Below are 24,411 nucleotides of genomic sequence, written 5' to 3'. Positions count from 1 at the left end.
CCATAGGGGGGGGGGGTGCTTGCTCAGCACTGTCGCCATTCACAGAATTGCCTTTTATTTCTTCCAATAAATACAAGCCATTCTCTGATTGGACGAGGTGGAGAGAAGAGGGCGGGGTGATGTCATGACTTCTGGTAGAATGGATTGCATGTTTTATTACCAAATTTAGTTCAAGGCGGAATCTCTAATGTAAAGCAATGAAGATTTGAAATGAAAATGTTATCACCTGTATCCACACCGGCTCGTGGGTCGGTCCAGGGGCGGTCAGGTTCTCCAAATTCCCCGTGCGGGTGTAGGTGAACGTTGTGCCCGCCGCTTGGTAGTCCCCATTCCACTGAATGGTCCACCTGCCATTCAAGAAATACTTCTCCGGGTCTTCACTGCGGAGAGCTAAAAAGTTTCCGGCCTCCGCCACTTCCTCAATCCGAATCTCGCGAGCGCCCGGCGGAATGAGACCGATGTCCACATAGCCTGGGGGACACACAGATTGTAAAAAAAAGGGGTATACAGCAGTACCGGGGGAAGGTCATTTAGAGCCCAGGGCGAACATGCCAAACTGTGCCCCCCCCAAGAGGTATGAGCATTATGTGTCAGCAAAAATCCCCCCCCCCCAAATACAAAATTGGAGCACAAATCTGCATGCTTACCCCCTAAGTGTAATTCCCCCCTCCTCCCAGTACAAATCCCCCCTCCCAGCAGAGATCTTGCCCCCCCCTCCAGTTCAAACCCTCTCTCTCCCCAAATCCCTCCATCACAAATCAGCCCTCCAGGCGTGAAGGTGTTAATCAGGAATTTTGGGGCCCCTTACACAGCTTCAGGCATGGCCCCCTGGAGCAGAGGACCGGGGAGAGGGGGGCACTGCCGCCGCAAATTGAGAAGCAGGATGGAGTGTCGCAAGTTAAGAAGCGGGGGGGGGGAGTGGTGTCGCAAGTTGAGAAGCAGGGGGGGGGGGGCTGCCGCTGCGAACTAAGGTCAGGGGGCTTTGGGTGCTAACAAACAAAAAGGGTTTGTTTTTTTAAAAGGGGGATGCCCTGGAGACCACCGGGCCCCTTAGGGGTCAGGGGGGCTTTGGGTGCTGACAAAAAAACAAAAGAAAAGGGGGATGCCATCCGGAGCCCTGAGGACCACTGGGCCCCTTAGAGGTCGGGGGGTGGGTTTTGGGTGCTGACAACACAAAAAAATATATATAATAAAAAAGGGGGATGCCATTCGGGCCCCTTAGCGTTCGGGGGTGACAAAAAAAAAGGGGGGGTGCCATCCGGGGCCATGGGGACCACCGGGCCCTTTAGAGATGGGGGGGGGGGGCTTTGGGTGCTGATGAAATAAAAAAATAAATAAAAAAAGGGGGATGCCATCGGGCCCCTTAGAGGTGTACTGCCTGTACACACCCTGATGGCGGCCCTGATAATAATAATAGGGCGCCACAGGTACGGACTCCTGATCATGTGACCACTGTGACAGCCAATTATAGCGGTCACATAATCGGCAGTCTATCCAGTCCCCCAGTTAAAGGGACGCAGAGGCTAGCTGGCTAGGGGCTCAGGGGCGGCCTGTCCCTTAAGTGTGCAAAGGCATCGCCCCCCCCATCCATGTGCTCGGCCCCTTGCAGGGTGCTGGGTGCATGAATTTCAATTGGGGGGGTCAATTTTCTTTTTGAGCACCAGAGGCTCCAATAGGTTTCAAAATAGGGTGGACTCGGGGCGCAGAGAATGCAAACCGAGCTACAAGAGCGAATAAATATTCACTATTGGAACACTGATCCTCCTCCTGGGCCAATCAGGAAGCGGGGATTGAGACCCGTCAACTAATTGGCTGAAAGGACAGGCGATCCTATTGGACGCCTAGGAGGAGCGGAGGAGACGCATGGCCGTTGTGATGGAGGTAAGGACACAGGAGCCTCTGCCCACTGCCCAATGACTGCTGCCCCCTACCTGCCACCTAGATGGGGTAAGTGCCGGACCAACTGGCAGACAGCGAGTGGTCGGGGGGGGGGGGGCTGTTTGGGGGTTTGAGGTGCTACCGGTCGCGGTGGGTGTGGTGGTGTTTGTTTGTCCCCCCCCCCCCCCAACAAAAACACCAGCCGCCACTGGTAGGGGATATTAAATTATAAGGACATAACAGCTGTACTGAGAGACACCTATGAGCCAATATACTGAACAGCCAATCAGAGACCTCACAGCTGTCTATCTGAGTTTTGACATACTGAAGCTTTGATGCAACTCCTCTCTCTGGCAAAGCACAAGAATTTCATTTAGAGAAGAGAGAAGTGGAGAAAAGCTGATTATGGGCCGTTTTTGCCAACTTGCTCTATGACCTCATTGCGCCAACTCCTCCCGACGTGCGTTTCGTCATAAAATGACGTCGTCTTGGGGCACAAACTACGATACTTAAAATCTCCATAGGTGACGCTTTAAAAATTTCTACAGGTTACCGGTTAAGAGTTAGAGAGGGGGTCTAACACTAGCATTACTGCTCTCACTATAAAGTTTGCAGCGATACCTCACTTGTGTGGTGCGAACACTGTCTGGGTTGGACTGTCCATATCCAGGGGCCTCAAACTGGCGGCCCTCCAGCTGCTGCAAAACTACAAGTCCCATGAGGCATTGCAAGGCTGAGTGTTACAAGCATGACTCCCACAGGCAGAGGCATGGTGGGACTTGAAGTCTTGCAACAGCTAGAGGCCCGCCAGTCTGAGATCCCTGCATATGGACAGTCCAACCCAGACAGTGTTCGCACCACACATGTGAGGTATCGCTGCAAACTTTAAAGGTGAGAGCAGTAATGCTAGTGTTAGACCCCCTCTCTAACTCTTAACCGATAACCTGTAGAAATTTATAAATCATCACCTATGGAGATTTTAAGTATCGTAGTTTGCGCCCCAAGACGACGTCATTTTATGACGAAACGTGTGTCGGGAGGAGTTGGCGTGCTGACGTTATTGTGTTTTTTTTGTTTTGCGGCTACATCTCTTTCTCATCGTAGTTTGTCATATTCATGACATATTAGGTATCTATTTACTCGGCGTAACGTCATCTTTTTTCACCAAAAAACTTGTGTTATATATTGCGGGTTTTTTTTGCATTTAAATTCATTAAAGTGTATTTTTACCAAAAATACTGCGTTTGAATTGTATTCTTTAGGATCTCTGCTAAAATAAAAAAATATATATATATACACAGGGCTCAAAATTTCAAGTCCTGAGCTACTAGCCAGGCCTCAAGAGTTACTCTCCACCAGGATACAAAAAATGGAGATGAATGGACAGCCGCACTCCAGGGGAACTTTAAAAAAAGTAGTCTTTATTTCATAAAAAACGGGACATACAGATCCAAAAAATGCAATCACAGGAAGGGACAGCCGACGCGTTTCGCACACAGTTAGTGCTTACTCTCCACCAGTTTCCCCACCCAACCCCCACCCTGCCCCGCCCCTAATTCCACCCTTAAACACGCCCTCAAACTATCTCATGAAATTACACTTAAATGTTTTATGCAGAAATAAGCAACTTTATCCGTGATCATCAATGCATCCTCACCCGTGTCCACCAATGCATCCTCACCCGTGTCCACCAATGCATCCTCACCCGTGTCCACCAATGCATCCTCACCCGTGTCCACCAATGCATCCTCACCCGTGTCCACCAATGCAGCCTCACCCGTGTCCACCAATGCAGCCTCACCCGTGTCCACCAATGCAGCCTGTCTGTGTCCATAATGCAGCCTCACCCGTGCCCATAATGCAGCCTCACCCGTGTCCATAATGCAGCCTCACCCGTGTCCATAATGCAGCCTCACCCGTGTCCATAATGCAGCCTCACCCGTGTCCATAATGCAGCCTCATCCGTGTCCATATTGCAGCCTCACCCGTGTCCATAATGCAGCCTCACCCGTGTCCATAATGCAGCCTCATCCGTGTCCATAATGCAGCCTCACCCATGTCCATAATGCCGCCTCACCCGTGTCCATAATACAGCCTCACCCGTGTCCATAATGCAGCCTCACCTGTGCCCATAATGCAGCCTCACCCGTGCCCATAATGCAGCCTGCCTGTGTCCATAATGCAGCCTCATCCGTGTCCATATTGCAGCCTCACCTGTGTCCATATTGCAGCCTCACCCGTGTCCATATTGCAGCCTACACGTGTCTATAATGCAGCCTCACCCATGCCCATAATGCAGCCTGCCTGTGTCCATAATGCAGCCTCACCCGTGTCCATAATGCAGCCTCACCCGTGTCCATAATGCAGCCTCACCCATGCCCATAATGCAGCCTCACCCGTGCCCATAATGCAGCCTCACCCGTGCCCATAATGCAGCCTCACCCGTGTCCATAATGCAGCCTCACCCGTGCCCATAATGCAGCCTGCCTGTGTCCATAATGCAGCCTCACCCGTGTCCATATTGCAGCCTCACCCGTGTCCATAATGCAGCCTCACCCATGTCCATATTGCAGCCTCACCCGTGTCCATAATACAGCCTCATCCGTGTCCATAATGCAGCCTCATCCGTGTCCATAATGCAGCCTCACCCGTGTCCATAATGCAGCCTCACCCGTGTCCATAATGCAGCCTCACCCGTGTCCATAATGCAGCCTCACCCGTGTCCATAATGCAGCCTCACCCGTGTCCATAATGCAGCCTCACCCGTGTCCATAATGCAGCCTCACCCGTGTCCATAATACAGCCTCACCCGTGTCCATAATGCAGCCTCACCTGTGCCCATAATGCAGCCTCACCCGTGCCCATAATGCAGCCTGCCTGTGTCCATAATGCAGCCTCATCCGTGTCCATATTGCAGCCTCACCTGTGTCCATATTGCAGCCTCACCCGTGTCCATATTGCAGCCTACACGTGTCCATATTGCAGCCTCACCCATGCCCATAATGCAGCCTCACCCATGCCCATAATGCAGCCTCACCCGTGTCCATAATGCAGCCTCACCCGTGTCCATAATGCAGCCTCACCCGTGTCCATAATGCAGCCTCACCCGTGTCCATAATGCAGCCTCACCCATGTCCATAATGCAGCCTCACCCATGCCCATAATGCAGCCTCACCCGTGCCCATAATGCAGCCTCACCCGTGCCCATAATGCAGCCTCACCCGTGTCCATAATGCAGCCTCACCCGTGCCCATAATGCAGCCTGCCTGTGTCCATAATGCAGCCTCACCCGTGTCCATAATGCAGCCTCACCCATGCCCATAATGCAGCCTCACCCGTGTCCATAATGCAGCCTACCCACAGCCTGTAAGAACGATCAAGCGTCGGAACCGCCGCTATGATCGTTCTTATGGTGCGCAGAACTTATTTCCGAGCTGCACTGGTCTCAAGGCATTAAGCAAACCCCCTTAATTTACACAACATATATTGGAACTCACCAAGTCCTTCGCTGTCGTCAAACGTCTTGTGAACAGTGTGACACGTAGAAGAGTCACCAAGACAGACACCACAGCGATCCTCCACAGCATTGGAGTCAATCTCGTAGTCACAGCCAATGTTCTGTGTGGAAAGATCATAGTATTTACTATGGTTTGTTATCGCTCGAAAACAATCGGAAAGAACGCAGAGATATTATTTTAGAAGGGCACAGAAGAGGTCCCAGAAGCGGGCGTATTTTTGACATGGAGTTTGGGGGGGGTGGCATTGGAGGACCGCTACTGATTCTGTATTTCCTAACAGAGTCCTATCATATGCATGTGTAGCACACTCTAGGTCAGTGTTTCTCAACTCCAGTCCTCGGGGCGCACCAACAGGTCATGTTTTCAGGATTTCCCTCAGATCAAACTGCTGTGGTAATTACTAAGGCAGTGAAACTGATAAAATCACCTGTGCACAATAATGGAAAGCCTGAAAACATGACCTGTTGGTGCGCCCCGAGGACTGGAGTTGAGAAACACTGCTCTAGGTGTAGTGTAGGCTGGCAGGTAAATTTAGCTGGCGCCATTGTAATCAGTGGATCGGGGGTTGATTATTTAGGGCTGCTCAGTGTCTCATAGGCTGCTGCTCTGATTATTTTCCCCTGTCTTCCAGAGCAGTCTATAATAATAGTGGGAAAAAGGCCAGAGTATGCAGCCTGAATATTTAAAGAACTCCAGCCAATCCCTGGGGAAGTGTGCCCAGTAGGTGGTTGGAGAGCACCTAAATAGTCTGAGGCCCGAGTCAGAAGCTGCAGTGTCCCTGGATCCAAGTCCTGCTGGAGGAGACCCAGGGGCGGCTCTCTAATTAGGCAAAAAAGGTGGTCGCCTATGGCCTCGCGGCCGCCTAATTTACCTGATTTGTGCATGGGAGAATGGGAGGGAATGTCTACGGGGCAGTGTCTCCAAGTTATAGTCATAAAAAGTGTTTGGGGACCCGGGTCCTGCCCCACTCCGCACCCCTCTCCTGTACATACCACCCACCTCCATACACACCGCACCCCTCTCATGTACATACCACCCACCTCTATACACTCAGCACCCCTCTTATGTACATACCACCCACCTCCATACACACCGCACCCCTCTCATGTACATACCACCCACCTCCATACACACCGCACCCCTCTCATGTACATACCACCCACCTCCATACACACCGCACCCCTCTCATGTACATACCACCCACCTCCATACATACCGCACCCCTCTCATGCACACACCACCCAGCGCCATACACTCTGCACCCCTGTCATGTACGTACCATCCACCTACATACACTCTGCACCCCTCTCATGTACATACCACCCACCTCCATACACTCCGCACCCCTTTTGGTTTCTTTAGTGAGATATCAGGGGTCTCTTTGAAGTCTCACTATTGAGACAAATACATGGATTGAGGAAACGCATTCCCCAGTTCCTTTCTTTGTAACCTCAGCTGCAGTGCAGATGAATGAACAGGAGACAGAGACTCCTGTTAATTCATAACCAAGTTTACTGTGCTTCAGTTATGAATGGGCACACCAATTTTTTTTATCGCTTGAATTATTTTTCCCATTATGGGAGTGAGTGGGTCCTCATGTAGAAGTTTTGCCCAAGGCCTCACAAAGCCTAGAGCTGCCTCTGAGGAGACCCCTGTACAGGGGGCTCTGCCCCTGGGGCAGGAGTGTCCCTAGGAAGACATTGAGGTCCCTGCTAGGCTTAGCTGGTGCACCTATTTCCAAACATAAATCCTGGAATCAATTGGGGTCTGGAGATACTCACTGGAAATTACCAGGAGGAAGTTGGTGGGTCCAGCTGTCTTATGGTGGTATGAATCTACCAGTGGCGGGACAAGATCATCCAGTGCCCAGGGCAAAGATGACAAACTGTGCCCCCCTTTCCCTTAGGGTTAGGGTCAGGGTGCCCCGCCATCCCTGCAATAAACCATTGCGCCAGGGGCAGCCGTTCCTCCTGCCCACCCCTTGTACCATCCCTGGAGTCTACATCTCCCTCACCGAGAAGAGCCAGGTGGACATGGTAGGAAATGACCCCAGTGCTGAGAGTCAGTGACTGTGTGTAGCTTTTCAGTCCCTGGGAGGATTACTAGTCACCAGCAGCATAGAGATTCTGTGGGACTTTTTATTGGTACGGTTCAGTAAGATAGCCAAGGATTCTTCAAGTTTCTTCAGTTTTGGGGTATCCCATGCTCCGTCACCTTCTCAAGTGTCCAACCCCCAAAAAAAAACTCGAAGGCACCTTTCACACTACTGCGACTTCAAAGTTGCGCGATTTTGCCGTGAATCGCAGCCACAATTTTTCCCCCCCGATTCGCGGCCGCAAATTTTGCCGCGATTTCAGGGATTGACTGTGTAGCTCGCATCAAAGTTGGACCAAAAGTAGTGCAGGGACTACTTTGAAGTCGTACTAATATGAATGGTTGCCATTGGAAATCATGGGGGGAACGACTTGTCATGCTACTTTGCAGTCCCAAATCGTGGGACAAGTTGAACAAGTGTGAAAAGGGACCTAAAAGAAATCCCTCGACTGCTTTTTGGAGCCAGTTGATGAGTGAAGAGGGGTCTGACACGCTTCGCCCCAGGGGGGGGGGCAAAATGCGTCAGCGGGCATGGCTTAGCGGAGACTTGTAGGCTGAGGCCGCTTCTTAGCTTTTGACTGCACAAATACCCTGTTTGGCCAAAAATAAGACCTACACTGAAAATAAGACCTAGCGTTTTTTTTACAGGAGGGTTGCAATATAAGCCCTACCCCGAAAATAAGCCCTAGTTAAAAATACTTGTAAAATCCTAAAATCCACTCTATTACAGTAGTATATAATGTACAATATGTGTGTTTCTGTAATATAAATGTGGGGAAGAGAGCTCCGGCGGGTCACAGAAGCGCAGAGCGGCGCTATAACAAATGTATTTGGCACAATTATATTACAGGAACACACACATTGTACATTATATAATACTGTAATAGAGTGGATTGTAGGATTTTACAAACATTTTAACTCGGTTCACACTGGGGATTCCTGACAGGCAGGGGGGGGGGAGGGGGAGAGAAGACCGCACATTACATGGCAAGACCTACCCCGAAAATAAGCCCTACTGGGCCGGATTCAGAAAAGAGATACGACGGCGTATCTCCTGATACGCCGTCGTATGTCTGAGTCCGGCCGTCGTATCTATGCGCCTGATTCATAGAATCAGTGTAAGTGATCTTAGACTGCAATTTCAGGCTGGCCGCTAGATGGCGCTTCCGTATGTTTGACGCGAGGAATATGCAAATTAGGATTTACGCCGATTCAGAAACGAACGACCGCCCGGTGCTTTTTTTTTACATCGTTTGCGTTCGCCTTTTTCCAGCGTATATATTACCCCTGCTATATGAGGCGTAGCTAATGTTAAGTATGGCCGTCGTTCCCGCGCCGAGTTTTGAAATTTTACGTAGTTTGCGTAAGTCGTTCGCGAATACGGCTGGACGTAATTTCCGTTCACGTCGAAAGCATGGCGATTTACCGACGTCATTTGGAGAATGCGCACTGGGATTCAGTCGCAGCCGGCACATGCGGCACATTTAAATGATACACGCCCGCTACCCGCCAAATTTGAATTCCGCCGGGAGATTTACGCTACGCCGCCGCAACTTTACAGGCAAGTGCTTTGCGGTTAAAGTACTTGCCTGAAAAGCTTGCGGCGGCGTAACGTAAATGACATACGTTACGCCAGCAGGAAGATCCGCTGATCTTTCTGAATCTGGCCCACTGTGTCTTTTGTTGGCATAATTAATATAAGACCCGGGCTTATTTTTGGGAAAACACAGTATCATTGGGCAAAGCGGCAAGCCTCCTACACCCACATTGTACTTTCCTTGTTACATTTTATTGAGTATGGTGGCAGGATGCATTGAAAACTTGACATCTGACCAATATCACATGATGTATCATACCTTACATATTCCATTGATGCACATATCTCGGCTTGTGTTTCCCTTAAAACATGGGGTCCCATCGATCACGGCGTCCCGCAGCTTCTCTGCAAAGTAATCCGTGTTTGACTGGCAGTGAAGCTCGCATGGATTAACTGCATGAAAACAGGAATTTAGATTAAATGTCAGTGCAGAGGCAAGGTGCAAAGTCGCTTTCATAAACAGTAATCCCCATGCACACTGGGTGTTTATCTCTGGTGCATGCGGCTCTGGTGTGTTGCTGGCTGCAGGCAGAGCGCTACAGGTGGTCCATCCAGCCAAACCCTAGGAGAGCCTGACACAGGGCCGATCCTGGGCGGGTGCGTGGGGTGCACTGCACCCAGGAGCGGCAGAGGGGGGCGCCAAAGTGCTAGGGTATCCTGATCGTCAGTCCCGACTCCCGAGTGTGCTGCCTGCCGCCCACGGCAGTGTGCATATTCACTGCCCCCCCTCGCGCCCGCGGCACTCAATATATTAGCAGCATTAGCATATTCCTTCCCCGCCCCCTGGCAGTGCCCTGACAGAACACAGAATTCTTGCATAGGCAGTGACGGAGCCAGCGCAACGTAGGGTGACCACGTGTCCCGGTTTGCCCGGGATCGTCCCGTAATTGAAAATGTTGTCCCGTGTCCCGGTAGCCTTCAATCCGGGACAATAGAGTATCCCGGAATCAAAGTATCAAACACGTTGGACTGCCTGCCGGCTGCCACACTCACTGCCGCAGTCAGTGCCACTGTAATTACAGTCACTGGTTGCTAAGGCCGCCCCGCTTGTAGCAACCAGTGACGTCACCGTGACCGTGCCCAGCTCTCTCTCTCTGACTCCACCCCCACCTCCTCCTCCTCTCCTCCTTCAGCCGCGGTTCTTTACAGAGAGAGCAGCTCAGCACTACCGCGGCGCAGACCTCTTCCACCACGCTCCGCCTCCACTGCTCCATGCTCCAACCCACTGCCCAGCCCAGCGCAGGCCACCACCGTCCGTCCCGCGACCTCCCGCTGCCGCAGGGCAAGTGGGCAACTCGGTGCACTGTTGTAAATTGCAGGCCTGGCTCCTCCTCCTCCCGCCCGAGCGGCCCGACTTACTGCCTCCGCCTGAGACTCCTGAGTCCCCTCCTGTCTGAGTTAGAGAAGACCGCCCGGCGCTGGCTGAAGACTGCCCTGCCCCACCACCAACAGATGCAGACTTCATCCATATCATCATCTTAAAAGGTGAGCAAATAGGGGCAATTGACACTGTCTGGCAGCATCTGATGGGGCACAGTAGTGACAATTCATGGGCACACTGGCAGCATTTGATTGGGCACTGTAGCGACAATTCATGGGCACACTGGCAGCATTTGATGGGGCACCGTAGTGACAACTAATCGGCACACTGGCAGCATCTGATCTGATGGGCACAGTAGCGGCAATTGATAGGCACACTGGCAGAATCTGATGGGGCACAGTAGCGACAATTAATGGGCACACTGGCAGCATCTGATGGGGGCACAGTAGCGACAAATCATGGGCACACTGCCAGCATCTGATGGGGGCACAGTAGTGGCAAATCATGGGCACACTGGCAGCATCTGATGGGGCACAGTAGCGTCAATTGATCGGCACACTGGCAGCATCTGATGGGGCACACTGTTGGCAATTGCTGGGCACACTGGCAGCATCTGATGGGGGCACAGTAGCGACAATTCATGGGCACACTGGCAGCATTTGATGGGGCACAGTAGTGACAATTAATCGGCACACTGGCAGCATCTGATCTGATGGGCACAGTAGCGGCAATTGATAGGCACACTGGCAGAATCTGATGGGGCACAGTAGCAACATTTCATGGGCACACTGGCAGCATCAGATTGGGCACAGTAGCAACAATTGCTGGACACACTGGCAGCATTTGATGGGGCACAGTAGTGGCATTTGATGGGGAACAGTGGCTGCATTTGATGGGGCCTAGGGCCCTCTTTTGATCTTGCACACGTGCCCGCTGATTTCATGATACGCCCCTGCCCCCCAAAAATATGTAAAAAAACATATATTTTTTAGGGGGGGGGGGGGGTGTCCCTGAATGGCAGTTTGGAAATGTGGTCACCCTAGCGCAACGGCGGCTCTAATTCTGGTATATCCGAAACCTCTGATCGGCAGCCCAATCCCACCGCTAGTGTCCCATGTGGGGTCAGGTGTGCATGCGGCGCCACCCCCTGTAGAATGCCGCGGGAGACAAACGCGGCAGATACGTCCCTTTGTTAATCCGGCACTGCTGCCACCGGGAAGTGACCCGGGGCTATGGGCCCCAGATTCGAGGCTATAGCCCCCAGTAGCCACCCCCTAGCGACGCCACTGATTCTGGGCATTCATCGCTGGGTGCATGCTGCCCCAATCCTAAGTTCTGCTAGGTGCCCCGTCCAGCTGTAGCAGCTGTAAAGCCAGGGCTGGTGCAAGGATTTTTGACACCCTAGGCGAAACCTCATTTTGCCGCCCCCCCCCCCCCCCCCGGCTGACCCCTCCCCCTTTTATCTGCCCATGTAAACCCCACCTTTGTAATAAAGCGCCCATCAAATGCAGCCTCACCAGCGGCCATCAAATGCAGCCTCACCAGCGGCCATCAAATGCAGCCTCACCAGCGCCCATCAATGCAGCCTACCAGTGCCCATCAATGAACGTTTGCTTGCTTCGGGAGTCGGGACACAGACACAGTCCTCCATCACTGCTACGCTGTGATCGGGTCACGGAGCTCAGGACTAGGTCGCAAGCGTGCGTGCGCGACCCACAGCTGGGCTCTTAAAGGCGATGTACCTGTACGTGCCTGTGCCCAGCCGTGCCCTTCTGCCGACGTATATCGGCGTAAAGAGGTCCTCAAGTGATTAACAAGGTGGCCCCCAGATCCTGCTCTTTAATAGCTAAGCGGCGGGGGCCACCTGGTGATGTCACCTGCTAAACCCGCCCCTTGTGATGTCATTTACTGAGGGCATGCTGTGTCATTGACGTCACAAGCGGTGGTGTCACCGATATTCACTGGTTGTTAGGGACGCTGGCGGTCCTGCTCCTGAGTCAGGGCTCATAACGCTGCCTGAGCACAGCAACGTTAAGGTCCCCTGTCCCTCAAAACTGGGGTAATGCATTGGGTAAGTTAGGAGGCCGCGAGGCCCCTGTGAGTGTGAGGCCTTAGGCGTCCGCCTAATTTCCCTAATTAAAGAGCTGCCTCTGCATATATTCCCATAGGAAATAATGATTCGTTCCCCAGCCATTTATTCCTAGGTCCTTGAGTTTATAGTCCATATAAAAAGATTCTAGCAATGTTGTGTAACCATAAAATGTCCATCCACAAATGGAAGCCTCCACAGGGGGATTAGAAGAAAAATCAGGAGCTCCAGAGTATAAAAGAGAAGAGAGGCGCCTCTAAGTGTAGCAATAAGTTGCACCTTCATTAAATGTAACCATATTGCTACACTTAGAGGCTCCTCTCTTCTCTTTTATAGTCGGTTGTGACATGACACTACTCTTATATCAAGACATCGCTTGTATATCAAGTCACAATTTATTAAAAACATTTTGCCTGTCTTGCAAAACGCTCTCAAACCAAGTTACTCTCAAACCAAGGTTTTACTGTACATTATGCTGGCCAACAGTGGATGCCAAAATAAAATAAAAAACCTATACCCAAGTAGGTAGATTCAAGTACATCTGCCTAAACTTGCGGCGGCGTAGCTTAGCCTGTTTAGGCTACGCCGCCGAAAATTAGCTAGGCTAGTAATGATTCTCAATGTACTTGCCTGCTAATATACGGCGGCGTAGCCTAAAGCGGGCGGGCGTAAGGGCGCTAAATTCAAATGTGTTGGAGGGGGGCGTGTTTGATGGTAACGAGGCTTGACCTCACGTTTTTTACGTTATTTTCTTAACAGCGCATGTGCCGGGCGCCTGCTAATGCCTTACGGAAACGGCGTAAATCGACTGCGGCAGGCCGGGCGTACGTTCGTGAATCGGCGTATCAACTCATTTACATATTCTACGCCGACCGCAATGGAAGCGCCACCTAGCGGCCATCCAAAATATTGCAACCTAAGATAGGACGGCGCAAGCCGTCGTATCTTAGATATGTTTAAGCGTATCTCTGTTTGAGCATACGCTTAAACATACGGCGGCGTAGATTCTGAGTTAGGTCGACTTATCTACTGATAATCTACTGATAAGCTGGCCTAACTCTACCTAAATCTACCTAAAGGTGACCATTTTTTAATTTATTGCATTGTATTTCCTAGCCTTTGCAAATTATTTATCCAGTTTTCCATTTGAATAGAGTAATCACAACTTTTTCTGGTTCAGATCATTCACTTTAGTAACCTATTGCTACACTTATTCCTATACTTACTGCCGAGGAACACCGGGCTCCATTCATGAAGCTTCCCTTTGTAAGGAATGGAATCAAACTGAGAGCACTGCGCTTGTCGGAATGAAGGAACGCCCGGCAGACAAGGGGTGACGTTACACACGCGGTACCTCTTCCTCTCCCCTAGGCAATATCTTCCTCCGTATCTAGGACTTCAAACACAAAATAAAAGGTATATTATATAAATGATCACACAATACAAGAATACATGTCCTGCAAGGCAGGCTTGAGAGGAATCCCGACAAATCACGTTTTTTTTCATGACATGCATAACGGTCGTGTGTACGTGGCCAGGGCCGGCCTTTGGGGTGTGCGAGCTGTACGGCCGCACAGGGGGGCACTCCCCCTCCGCGATTGTATTACACCAGCGGTGGCAGTGCCGCGGGTTTAGGCAGCGGCACACTGGCACAGGCAGGGAGAGGCGAGCTAGCTACAGTGGCGAGGGGGAAGGGGTGTGTGGGGGGGTGCAGGGTGACACCGCTGCACCTACCACCCCCTCCTCTTGCGGCCACGGGCTGCCTGTCTGTGCGATCCCGGATGTCACACAGGCACAGCCGAGTGAAGGCGCATCCCCCTCCTCTCTGTTTATGTGTAGACAGGGGGAGGGGACCTGCTGTGCATGTGCCGCCACGCTGATCTGAGGTACTGAAGGGGGCTGCACTGAACGGGGGGGCTACACTGAAGAGGGGAGCTGCACTGAACGAGGGGGGCTACACTGAAGGTGGGGCTGCACTGAACAGGGGGGCTCTACTGAAGAGGGGAGCTGCACTGAACGAGGGGGGCTACACTGAAGGTGGGGCTGCACTGAACAGGGGGGCTCTACTGAAGAGGGGAGCTGCACTGAACAGGGGGGCTACACTGAAGGTGGGGCTGCACTGAACGGGGGGCTTCACTGAACGAGGGGGGCTAGACTGAACGGGGGGAGGTGACACTGAAGAAGGGGGCTACTCTGAAGGGGGGGCTACACTGAAGGGGGGTCTGCACTGAACAGGGGGGGTCTGCATTGAAGGGGTGGATACACTGAAGGGGGGTCTGCACTGAACGGGAGGGGGCTGCACTGAACGAGGGAGGCTACACTGAACGGGGGGAGGCGACACTGAACGGGGGGGCTACTCTGAAGGGGGGTCTGCACTAAAGGGGGGTCTGTGTAACATGCAGGTGGTCCAGAGCTGGCCCCAGGCCAGCTCGGGGGCCCCAAGCAGTTGCTTGTTTTGCCTGCCTTGTTCCGACGGGCCTGCCTATCGGTGCCAATCAGTGCCCACCAGTGCCACCCCTCAATGCCCATCAGTGCTGCATATCTCTATGTGTGTGAACAAAATTATAAAAATTCTGTTTGGGTACAGTGTAGCATGACCGCGCAATTGTCATTTAAACAGCGACAGCGCAGAAAGCTGAAAATTGGCCTGGTCAGGAAGGGGGGGGGGGGGTAAGTGCCCCCCGGTATTGAAGTGGTTAATCGAGGAATTAATAGTTAATTTCCACTGCCCTTTGGAATTACTATGTGTTGAAAATGTGAAATGAACGCTCTTGTGAAAATCGTGTTCTGTAGATTCTCCTCCCGCGTTCCTGTAATGGCAGATAATGGATCCTGGCCATTGGATGATGTATGTGTGGGATATCACGATGGGAGGCTCGCCAGTTCTGCAATCAAGTCCGATGAATGGAATTACATAGATCATGTTTTACTTCATTTATCACTTTATAAAGAAGATTCTGTTACATTGTATTCTATACTCTTCATTCAAAAACATCCCAAGAGATACAGCGAGTATACATCACCCAATGCAGCGGGAAGGCGGGGGAGCCCAGTTCCGGCACCTCCTGAACTGACTCTACGTAATAGCAAGGGATGTTGGGGTGTGCTGCAGGGTATTGATACTCACTGCTGAGGATCTATTTTTGCAGGGGGGGTTCTATTGTTGCTGGTGGGGGACCTATTGTTTCTAGCGGGGTCTTATGTTGCTGGGGGGGTCAGTTGTTGCTAAAAGAGATCTACTGTTGAAGGCAGCCAACAATAGAGATAGGGGCCCCCGGATTCAGAGAGAATTTACGCCGGCGTATCCACAGATACGCAGCGTTGGGTAGATTCAGGTAGGGGCGCCTAAACTTAAGGACGTCGTAGCCTAGCGTGTTTACACTACGCCGCCTTAAGTAAGAGAGGAAAGTACATGATTCAGAAAGCACTTACCTCCTTACTTAGGGCGGCGTAGTGTAAACACGGCGGGCGTAAGGGCGCCTAATTCAAATTGCTTGGAGGGGGGCGTGTTGTATGGTAATGAGGCTTGACCTCACGTTTTTAGACGTTTTTAAACACTGCGCATGGGCCGGGCGCCTACATTTCCCAGGGCGCATTGCGGCTAAGTACGCCGTACGGGCCTATTGATTTCGACGCAGACGTAAACGACGTAACTCCCGATTCGCGGATGACTTACGCAAACGACGTAAAAATTTCGAACCTCGCGGCGGGAACGGCGGCCATACTTTAACATTGTTATTCCACCTCATAGGTGGAATAACTTTAGGCGTACGTTCGGGAATCGGCGTACACGCTCATTTACATAATCTACGCCGGCCGCAATGGAAGCGCCATCTAGCGGCCAGCTGAAAAATTGCAAGCTAAGATAGAACGGCGCAAGCTGTCCTATCTTAGCTTTGTTTAAGCGTATCTCTGTTTGAGCATACGCTTAAACAAACGCCGGCGTATATTCAGAGTTAGGCCAGCTTATCTACTGATAAGCCGGCCTAACTCTTTCCGAATCTACCTAGTAAATTCAAATCTGCGCCGGCGTATCTTCTTTCTGTATTCAGAAAGCAAGATACGCCGACATTAGCATAAGATACGACTGGCGCAAGTCTCGTACGCCGTCGTATCTTAGGGTGCATTCTCACGCTGGCCGCTAGGTGGCACTCCCGTCGTTTTCGGCGTAGAGTATGCAAATTACCTAGTTACGCTGATTCACAAACGTACGTGCGCCCGGCGGTAGTTTTTTACGTCGTTTGCGTAAGGCTTTTTTCGGCGTAACGTTGCTCCTGCTATTAGGAGGCGCAGCCAATGTTAAGTATGGACGTCGTTCCCGCTTCGGAATTTGAATTTTTTGCGTCGTTTGCGTAAGTCGTTCGCGAATAGGGCTGGACGTAATTTACGTTCACGTCTAAACCAATGACGTCCTTGCGACGTAATTTGAAGCAATGCACACTGGGATATGTACACGGACGGCGCATGCGCCGTTCGTAAATCACGTCAGGTCATCACATATAAGCATAAAACACGCCCCCCCCCCCTTCCACATTTGAATTACGCGGGCTTACGCCGGCCCCATTTACGCTACGCCGCCGCAACTTACGGAGCAAGTGCTTTGTGAATACTGCACTTGCTCCTGTAAGTTGCGTCGGCGTAGCGTAAATACAATACGCTGCGCCGCCGTAACATAAAGCGCAGCTACCTGAATCTACCCCAGGAAGAGGTAGAATCTCGGTTGAGTTTTTATTGATCTACCATTCCACACCAGAGACATTTGTCCTTATATCCTGTCCCAGTGACCACCTGTATGACAAGGGGACCAGGGAACAGAAGAGGTGCCAGATAGCAATAAAAAAAAAAATTTGGACCCTGAAACTGATCTGCAGCCCGGTGGCCAAGACCATCCAGCGGTATAACATAACGGGTTCCCCTCCCCCGCCTCGCCATGGTCCACCAGAGAAGTTGAGGTCACATGCTCAGCGTCATATCCAGAGGTTGTCTTTGGGAAATAGACGTATGAGTGCTGCCAGCATTGCTGCAGAGGTTGAAGGTTTGGGGGGGGGTCAGCCTGTCAGTGCTCAGACCATACGCCGTACACTGCATCAAATTGGTCTGCATGGCTGTAGTCCCAGAAGGAAGCCTCTTCTAAAGATGATGCACAAGAAAGAGCCGCAAACAGTTTGCTGAAGACAAGCAGACTAAGGACATGAATTACTGGAACCGCGTCCTGTGGTCTGATGAGACCAAGATAAACGTATTTGGTGTCAGATGGTGTCAGGTGTGTGTGGGAGGAGCCAGGTGAGGAGGAGACAAGTTTGTCTTGTCTACAGTCAGGCATGGTGGGGGGAGGGTCATGGTTTGGGGCTTCATGAGTGCTGCCGGCACTGGGGGGCTACAGATCATTGAGGGAACCATGAATGCCGACATGTACTGTGACATACTGAAGCAGAGCCTCATCCCCTCCCTTAAGAGACTGGACCGCAGGGTAGTATTCCAACATGATAACGACCCCAAACACCCTCCATGACCACCACTGCCTTGCTAAAGAAGCTGAGGGTAAAGGTGATGGACTGGCCAAGCATGTCTCCAGACCTAAACCCTACTGATCATCTGTGGGGGATCCTCAAAACGGAAGGTGGAGGAGCGCAAGGTCTCCAACATCCACCAGCTCTGTGATGTCATCATGGGGGAGGGGAAGAGGACTCCAGTGACAACCTGTGAAGCTCTGGTGACCTCCATGCCCAAGAGGGATAAGGCCGTGCTGGAAAATAATGGCGGCCACACAAAATTATTAAATTATTGACACTTTGGGCCCAATTTGGACACTTTCACTTAGGGGTGTACTGACTTTTGTCGCCAGCGGTTTAGACCTTAATGGCTGCGTGTTGAGTTATTTTGAGGGGACGGCAAATTTACACTGTTAGAGCCGGTTCACGCTGGGGCGACTCGTCAGGCGACTCAGCCGCCTGACGAGTCGCGTCCCATTAGAACCGTTCTAATAGTCGCTTCGACTTAGAAAAAGTTTCTTGTACGACTTCGGGGGCGGCTCGGGGCGACCTGCATTGACTTCTATACAGAGGTCATTTTGCAAGTCGCCTCTGAAGTCGTCTTCAGGACGCCTTGCCGAGTCGCCCCCGAAGTCGTGCCGCCCCGGTGTGAACCGGCTCTTATACAAGCTGTACACTCACTACACAACATTGTAGATACAAAGGGCCAGATTCATAAAGAAGATACGACGGCGTATCTCTGAGTCCGGCCGGTCGTATCTATGCGCCTGATTCATAGAATCAGTTACGCATAGATCTCCCTAATATCCGACCGGTGTAAGTGACTTACACCGTCGGATCTTAGGCTGCAATTCCAGGCCGGGCGCTAGGTGGCGATTCCATTGCGGCCGGCATAGAATATGCAAATGAGTCGTTACGCCGATTCACGAACGTACGCGTTGCCCGTCAGTGTGTAAATGTACGCCGTTTCCGTAGAGATACGCGGCGTAAAGATAAAGCTAGGCCCTAGGTGGTCTAGCCAATGTTAAGTATGGCCGTCGTTTCCCGCGTCGAAATTTTAAATTTCACGTCGTTTGCGTAAGTCGTCCGTGAATGGCGCTGGACGCCATTTACGTTAACGTCGAAACCAATGACGTCCTTGCGACGTCATTTAGCGCAATGCACGTCGGGAAATTTTAGGGACAGCGCATGCGCAGTACATTTAAATGATATTTAAATGATACACGCCCCATTTGAATTAGGCGGGCTTGCGTCGGACGGATTTACACTACGCCGCCGCAAGTTTATAGGCAAGTGCTTTGTGAATCAAGCACTTGCCCATAAAACTTGCAGCGGTGTAACGTAAATGCAATACGTTACGCCGCCGGGATTCTACGTGAATCTGGCCCAAAGTGTCATTTCTTCAGTGTTGTCACATGATAGAAGAAGATAGTTACAAAAATGTGAGGGGGGTGTACTTACTTTTGTGAGATACTGTATATATATATTTATATTTATACACAATAAAATGCACAAAGATTGAAGACACCGGTTAATTTTTTTCCTATCATCACGTTTGGAAAAGTGCGTTGTTGGTACACTGGGCTGCGCTCGCCGGCGCTCGCTGTGTATAGATGACACGGAGAAGCAGATCGGCGTCCCTTTGATCCCCATCCAGCCCCTCACTTCTCCATCGGGATAATCACAGAGCCTCTCACATTCCCCTCCTCCACTAATTGCCGCAGTGATGCTCCTCTGAAGCCCACATTCCACAGAACAATCGCCGCTTTCAGGACAGAACTCGGAGCGATCGCCAGACGCGTTGTAATCGAATTATAGAGCCGAGTGTAAATGTGACAGCAAGCAGAACGGATGTAATTATAACACATGATAGCGAAGGAGCTTCTCCAGCCGGAGGAAGGCCATGTCACCGCCAGCAACTGGGTGACAAAAAGAACTTCTCATGAATGTGGATTGTGTCCAGAGGCGGCTCTTTAATTAGGCAAATTAGGCGGTCGCCTAAGGCCTCGCATTCACAGGGGCCTCACAAAGCCTAGAGCCGCCTCTGATTGTGTCATTCAAGCAATGCTATGCCCCGGGATCGGCTTCCCCGGCAATCCAGCTTCCATTGGCCACTGTACATAACTTTTTACGCCAAACAATATCCTTTTATCCTGGCACCATTTCATTACCATAGATAGATTCATGCATTGCATGAATTTATCTAATGTCGCCGCTGACACCCCCTTTTCAGGTGCCCGGCCCCTTTTAGGGCGCCGGGCACCTGAATTACAGCGGTGAGGGTGTTTTTTTGAAAGCCCCTGATTAGAGCCATAAGCTCGAATAGGCGCCCAAAAAGGTGAACAGCGGGCGCCATGTTGTGAGTTTGCGGTTCCCTCAGCTGTGTGTTAGCAAAGTGAAGGAATTTGTTTTGCCAACACTGAATCCGCCTCTCAGCCAATCAGGTTTGCCGGGTTTGTTACCTGTCACCTGACTGGCTGAAACATCAGGTGCTGTGATTGGATGCCTGAGAGAGAACGGAAGAAGACATGGAGGACATGCAAGACACAGCTGCTGACCAGCTCTGAGACAGGTAAGTGCCAGGCAGCATTTGATGGGGGCACAGTAGCGGCAATTGATGGGCACACTGGCAGCAAATGATGGGCACAGTAGCAGCAATTGATGGGAACTGTAGTTGCGTTTGATGGGCACAGTGGCGGCAATTTATGGGTACAGTGGCTGCGTTTGATGGTCACAGTAGTGGCAAATTTATGGGCACAGTGGCTGCGCTTGATGGGCACAGTGGCGGCAATTGATGGGCACAGTGGCTGCGTTTGATGGGCACAGTGGCAGCAATTTATGAGTACAGTGGCTGCGTTTGATGGCACAGTGGCAGCATTTGGTGGGCACAGTGGCTGCCTTTGATGGGCACAGTGGCTGCCTTTGATGGGCACAGTGGCTGCAATTGATGGGCACAGTGGCTGCAATTGATGGGGCACAGTAGCAGCAATTGATGGGGCACAGTAGCAGCAATTGATGGGTACTGTGGCTACGTTTGATGGGCACAGTGGCTGCATTTTATGGGCACTGTGGCAGCAATTTATGGGTACAGTGGCTGCGTTTGATGGCACAGTGGCAGCAATTTATGGGTACAGTGGCTGCGTTTGATGGCACAGTGGCAGCATTTGATGGGTACAGTGGCTGCCTTTGATGAGCACAGTGGCTGCCTTTGATGGGCACAGTGGCTGCAATTGATGGGCACACTGGCAGCAATTGGTGGGGCACAGTAGCAGCAATTGATGGGGCACATTAGCAGCAATTGATGGGCACACTGGCAGCAATTGATGGGGCACAGCAGCTGCAACTGATGGGCACACTGGCAGCAGATGGCCACAGTAGCAGCAATTTATGGGTACAGTGGCTGCGTTTGATGGCACAGTGGCTGCGTTTGATGGCACAGTGGATGCGTTTGATGGCACAGTGGCTGTGTTTGATGGGCACAGTGGCGGCAATTGTTGGGCACAGTGGCTGCCTTTGATGGGCACAGAGGCTACAAATCCAACCCTGGGCTTTACTCTTCCTGTTGTATTGTAAAGAACACAGCATGGTAAATAGAATTAAGGCAGAACTGGGAGTAGGGAGATCCTCAACCTGGAGCCCCAAAATGACTAAGGAACCCAAAGAGCCCCCCCCCCCCCCAAATACCTGATACATCATTGTTCTGATGAATGACCTTTCACAGACGGGAAACATTTATAAAGCAGACAACCAACGTTTCTACGCATACCTAGGACTTCAATGTCCGGCCTTCATTCGTTAGGCATTGTGAGAATAAATAAACAAGCAGAACCTTATCAGGGACTAATGCTGAGCAGAGGGACTGCTGATGAATGAATGTCAGTGAGTCACATGGAGGCTTTATTTTCATTGAATATCCTGGGAACGGCTGCCGGGGGGGGGGGGGGGGGGGACACAAAGCCTCCATCACTATCCCACCTCTCGGTAATTGTGTGCAGATGTCCGGAGGGATCTACATCATCATCTATCCAATAAGAAGTTCAATTACATTTCTGACCATCGAGTCCGGAGACGTTTATTTCCGGCAATCTGAGAAAGACCTGATAACTCGAAAACCGCTTCCTCTGGGAGAACTTTCCTCTATGTATAGAATGGAAGATATATACGTTTTTTGTTTTTTTTTTACCCTCAAATGACTTATAAAAGCAAAAAGATAGACTATACAGAGCATCCGGAAAGGATTCACCACGCTTTTCCACATTTTGTTATTCCACAATGGATTTAGTTCATTATTTGCCTCAAAATTCTACAAACAATCCCCCATAATGACAATGTGAAAGAAGTTTGTTTGAAATCTTTGCACATTTATTAAAAATAAAAAATGAAAAAAATCCCATGTACATAAGTATCACAGACTCCTCCCATGTACATTAGTATTACAGGCTCCTCCCATGTATATAAGTATCACAGGCTCCTCCCATGTACATAAGTATCACAGGCTCCTCCCATGTACATAATTATCACAGACTCCTCCCATATACATGAGTATTACAGGCTCCTCCCATGTATATAAGTATCACAGGCTCCTCCCATGTACATAAGTATCACAGGCTCCTCCCATGTACATAATTATCACAGACTCCTCCCATATACATGAGTATTACAGGCTCCTCCCATGTATATAAGTATCACAGGCTCCTCCCATGTACAGAAGTATCACAGACTCCTCCCATGTATATAAGTATCAAAAGCTCCTCCCACGTACATAAGTATCACAGACTCCTCCCACGTACATAAGTATCACAGACTCCTCCCACGTACATAAGTATCACAGGCTCCTCCCACGTACATAAGTATCACAGGCTCCTCCCATGTACATAAGTATCACAGGCTCCTCCCATGTACATAAGAATCACAGGCTCCTCCCACGTACATAAGTATCACAGGCTCCTCCCATGTACATAAGAATCACAGGCTCCTCCCATGTACATAAGTATCACAGGCTCCTCTCATGTACATAAGTATCACAGGCTCCTCCCATGTACATAAGTATCACAGGCTCCTCCCATGTACATAAGTATCACAGGCTCCTCCCATGTACATAAGAATCACAGGCTCCTCCCACGTACATAAGTATCACAGGCTCCTCCCATGTACATAAGAATCACAGGCTCCTCCCATGTACATAAGTATCACAGGCTCCTCTCATGTACATAAGTATCACAGGCTCCTCCCATGTACATAAGTATCACAGGCTCCTCCCATGTACATAAGTATCACAGGCTCCTCCCATGTACATAAGTATCACAGGCTCCTCCCATGTACATAAGTATCACAGGCTCCTCCCATGTACATAAGTATCACAGGCTCCTCCCATGTACATAAGTATCACAGGCTCCTCCCATGTACATAAGTATCACAGGCTCCTCCCATGTACATAAGTATCACAGGCTCCTCCCATGTACATAAGTATCACAGGCTCCTCCCATGTACATAAGTATCACAGACTCCCCCCATGTACATAAGTATCACAGACTCCTCCGATGTACATAAGTATCACAGACTCCTCCCATGTACATGAGTATCACAGGCTCCTCCCATGTACACAAGTATCACAGACTCCTCCCATGTACATAAGTATCACAGGCTCCTCCCATGTACATAAGTATCACATTTCGTAATCTGCCTAGTTCCTGGTCCTAGGTGGTTTAACTTCCTGTCCTAAGACCCCATTGCCTCCTGGGAAATGAGGACACTCATTTCCCAGGAGCCTCTGGGCATTACTGTGCCTAAAAAAAAAATAAAAAAATGTCCCAGCATGCACCGCTCCCTGAAAACCAGGAAGTAAAAGGAACTGTGCTTCACACACCCACACATATGATGGATACGTCCACAACATGAGCTGGAGGATATACGGCAAGTGTTTGCAATGATTTCTGGAACGATTGGAGAGCTATCAATATGTTTTAGGGACCATTTAACCACTTAAGCCCCGGACCTTTAGGCAGCTAAATGCCCAGGTCGCTTTAACAGACAATTGCGCGCTCGTGCGACGTGGCTCCCAAACAAAATCGGCGTCCTTTTTTCCCCACAAATAGAGCTTTCTTTTGGTGGTATTTGATCACCTCTGCGGTTTTTATTTTTTGCGCTATAAACAAAAATAGAGCGACAATTTTGAAAAAAAATCAATATTTTTTACTTTTTGCTATAATAAATATCCCCCAAAAACATATATACAATTTTTTTTTCCTCAGTTTAGGCCGATACGTATTTTTCTACCTATTTTTGGTTAAAAAAAATCGCAATAAGCGTTTATCGATTGGTTTGAGCAAAATTTATAGCGTTTACAAAATAGGGGATAGTTTTATTGCATTTTTATTATTTTTTTTACTACTAATGGCGGCGATCAGCGTTTTTTTTTCGTG

At 50.4% G+C, this 24,411-nt stretch overlaps 2 protein-coding genes across 13 annotated transcripts in view; both read right to left on the bottom strand.

Moving 5' to 3' along the window:
- The window catches only part of KIF23 (kinesin family member 23), a 912,882-nt gene that overhangs the window by 357,515 nt on the left and 530,956 nt on the right, over positions 1 to 24,411 (bottom strand). The window lies entirely within an intron of this gene.
- The window catches only part of ADAMTS7 (ADAM metallopeptidase with thrombospondin type 1 motif 7), a 228,485-nt gene that overhangs the window by 62,796 nt on the left and 141,278 nt on the right, over positions 1 to 24,411 (bottom strand). Inside the window, exons 12-15 of the mRNA XM_040342211.1 lie at positions 13,724 to 13,893; positions 9,347 to 9,480; positions 5,376 to 5,496; positions 227 to 471 (exon numbers count right to left, since the gene is read on the bottom strand). Of these exons, the coding sequence (XP_040198145.1) occupies positions 227 to 471; positions 5,376 to 5,496; positions 9,347 to 9,480; positions 13,724 to 13,893 (670 nt within the window). The remainder of the gene's footprint in view (positions 1 to 226; positions 472 to 5,375; positions 5,497 to 9,346; positions 9,481 to 13,723; positions 13,894 to 24,411) is intronic.

The sequence above is a fragment of the Rana temporaria genome, chromosome 3 (assembly GCF_905171775.1).
Source record: "Rana temporaria chromosome 3, aRanTem1.1, whole genome shotgun sequence".
In the NCBI taxonomy this organism is placed as follows: Eukaryota; Metazoa; Chordata; class Amphibia; order Anura; family Ranidae; genus Rana; species Rana temporaria.
This window is presented reverse-complemented; position numbering and strand designations above follow the sequence as displayed.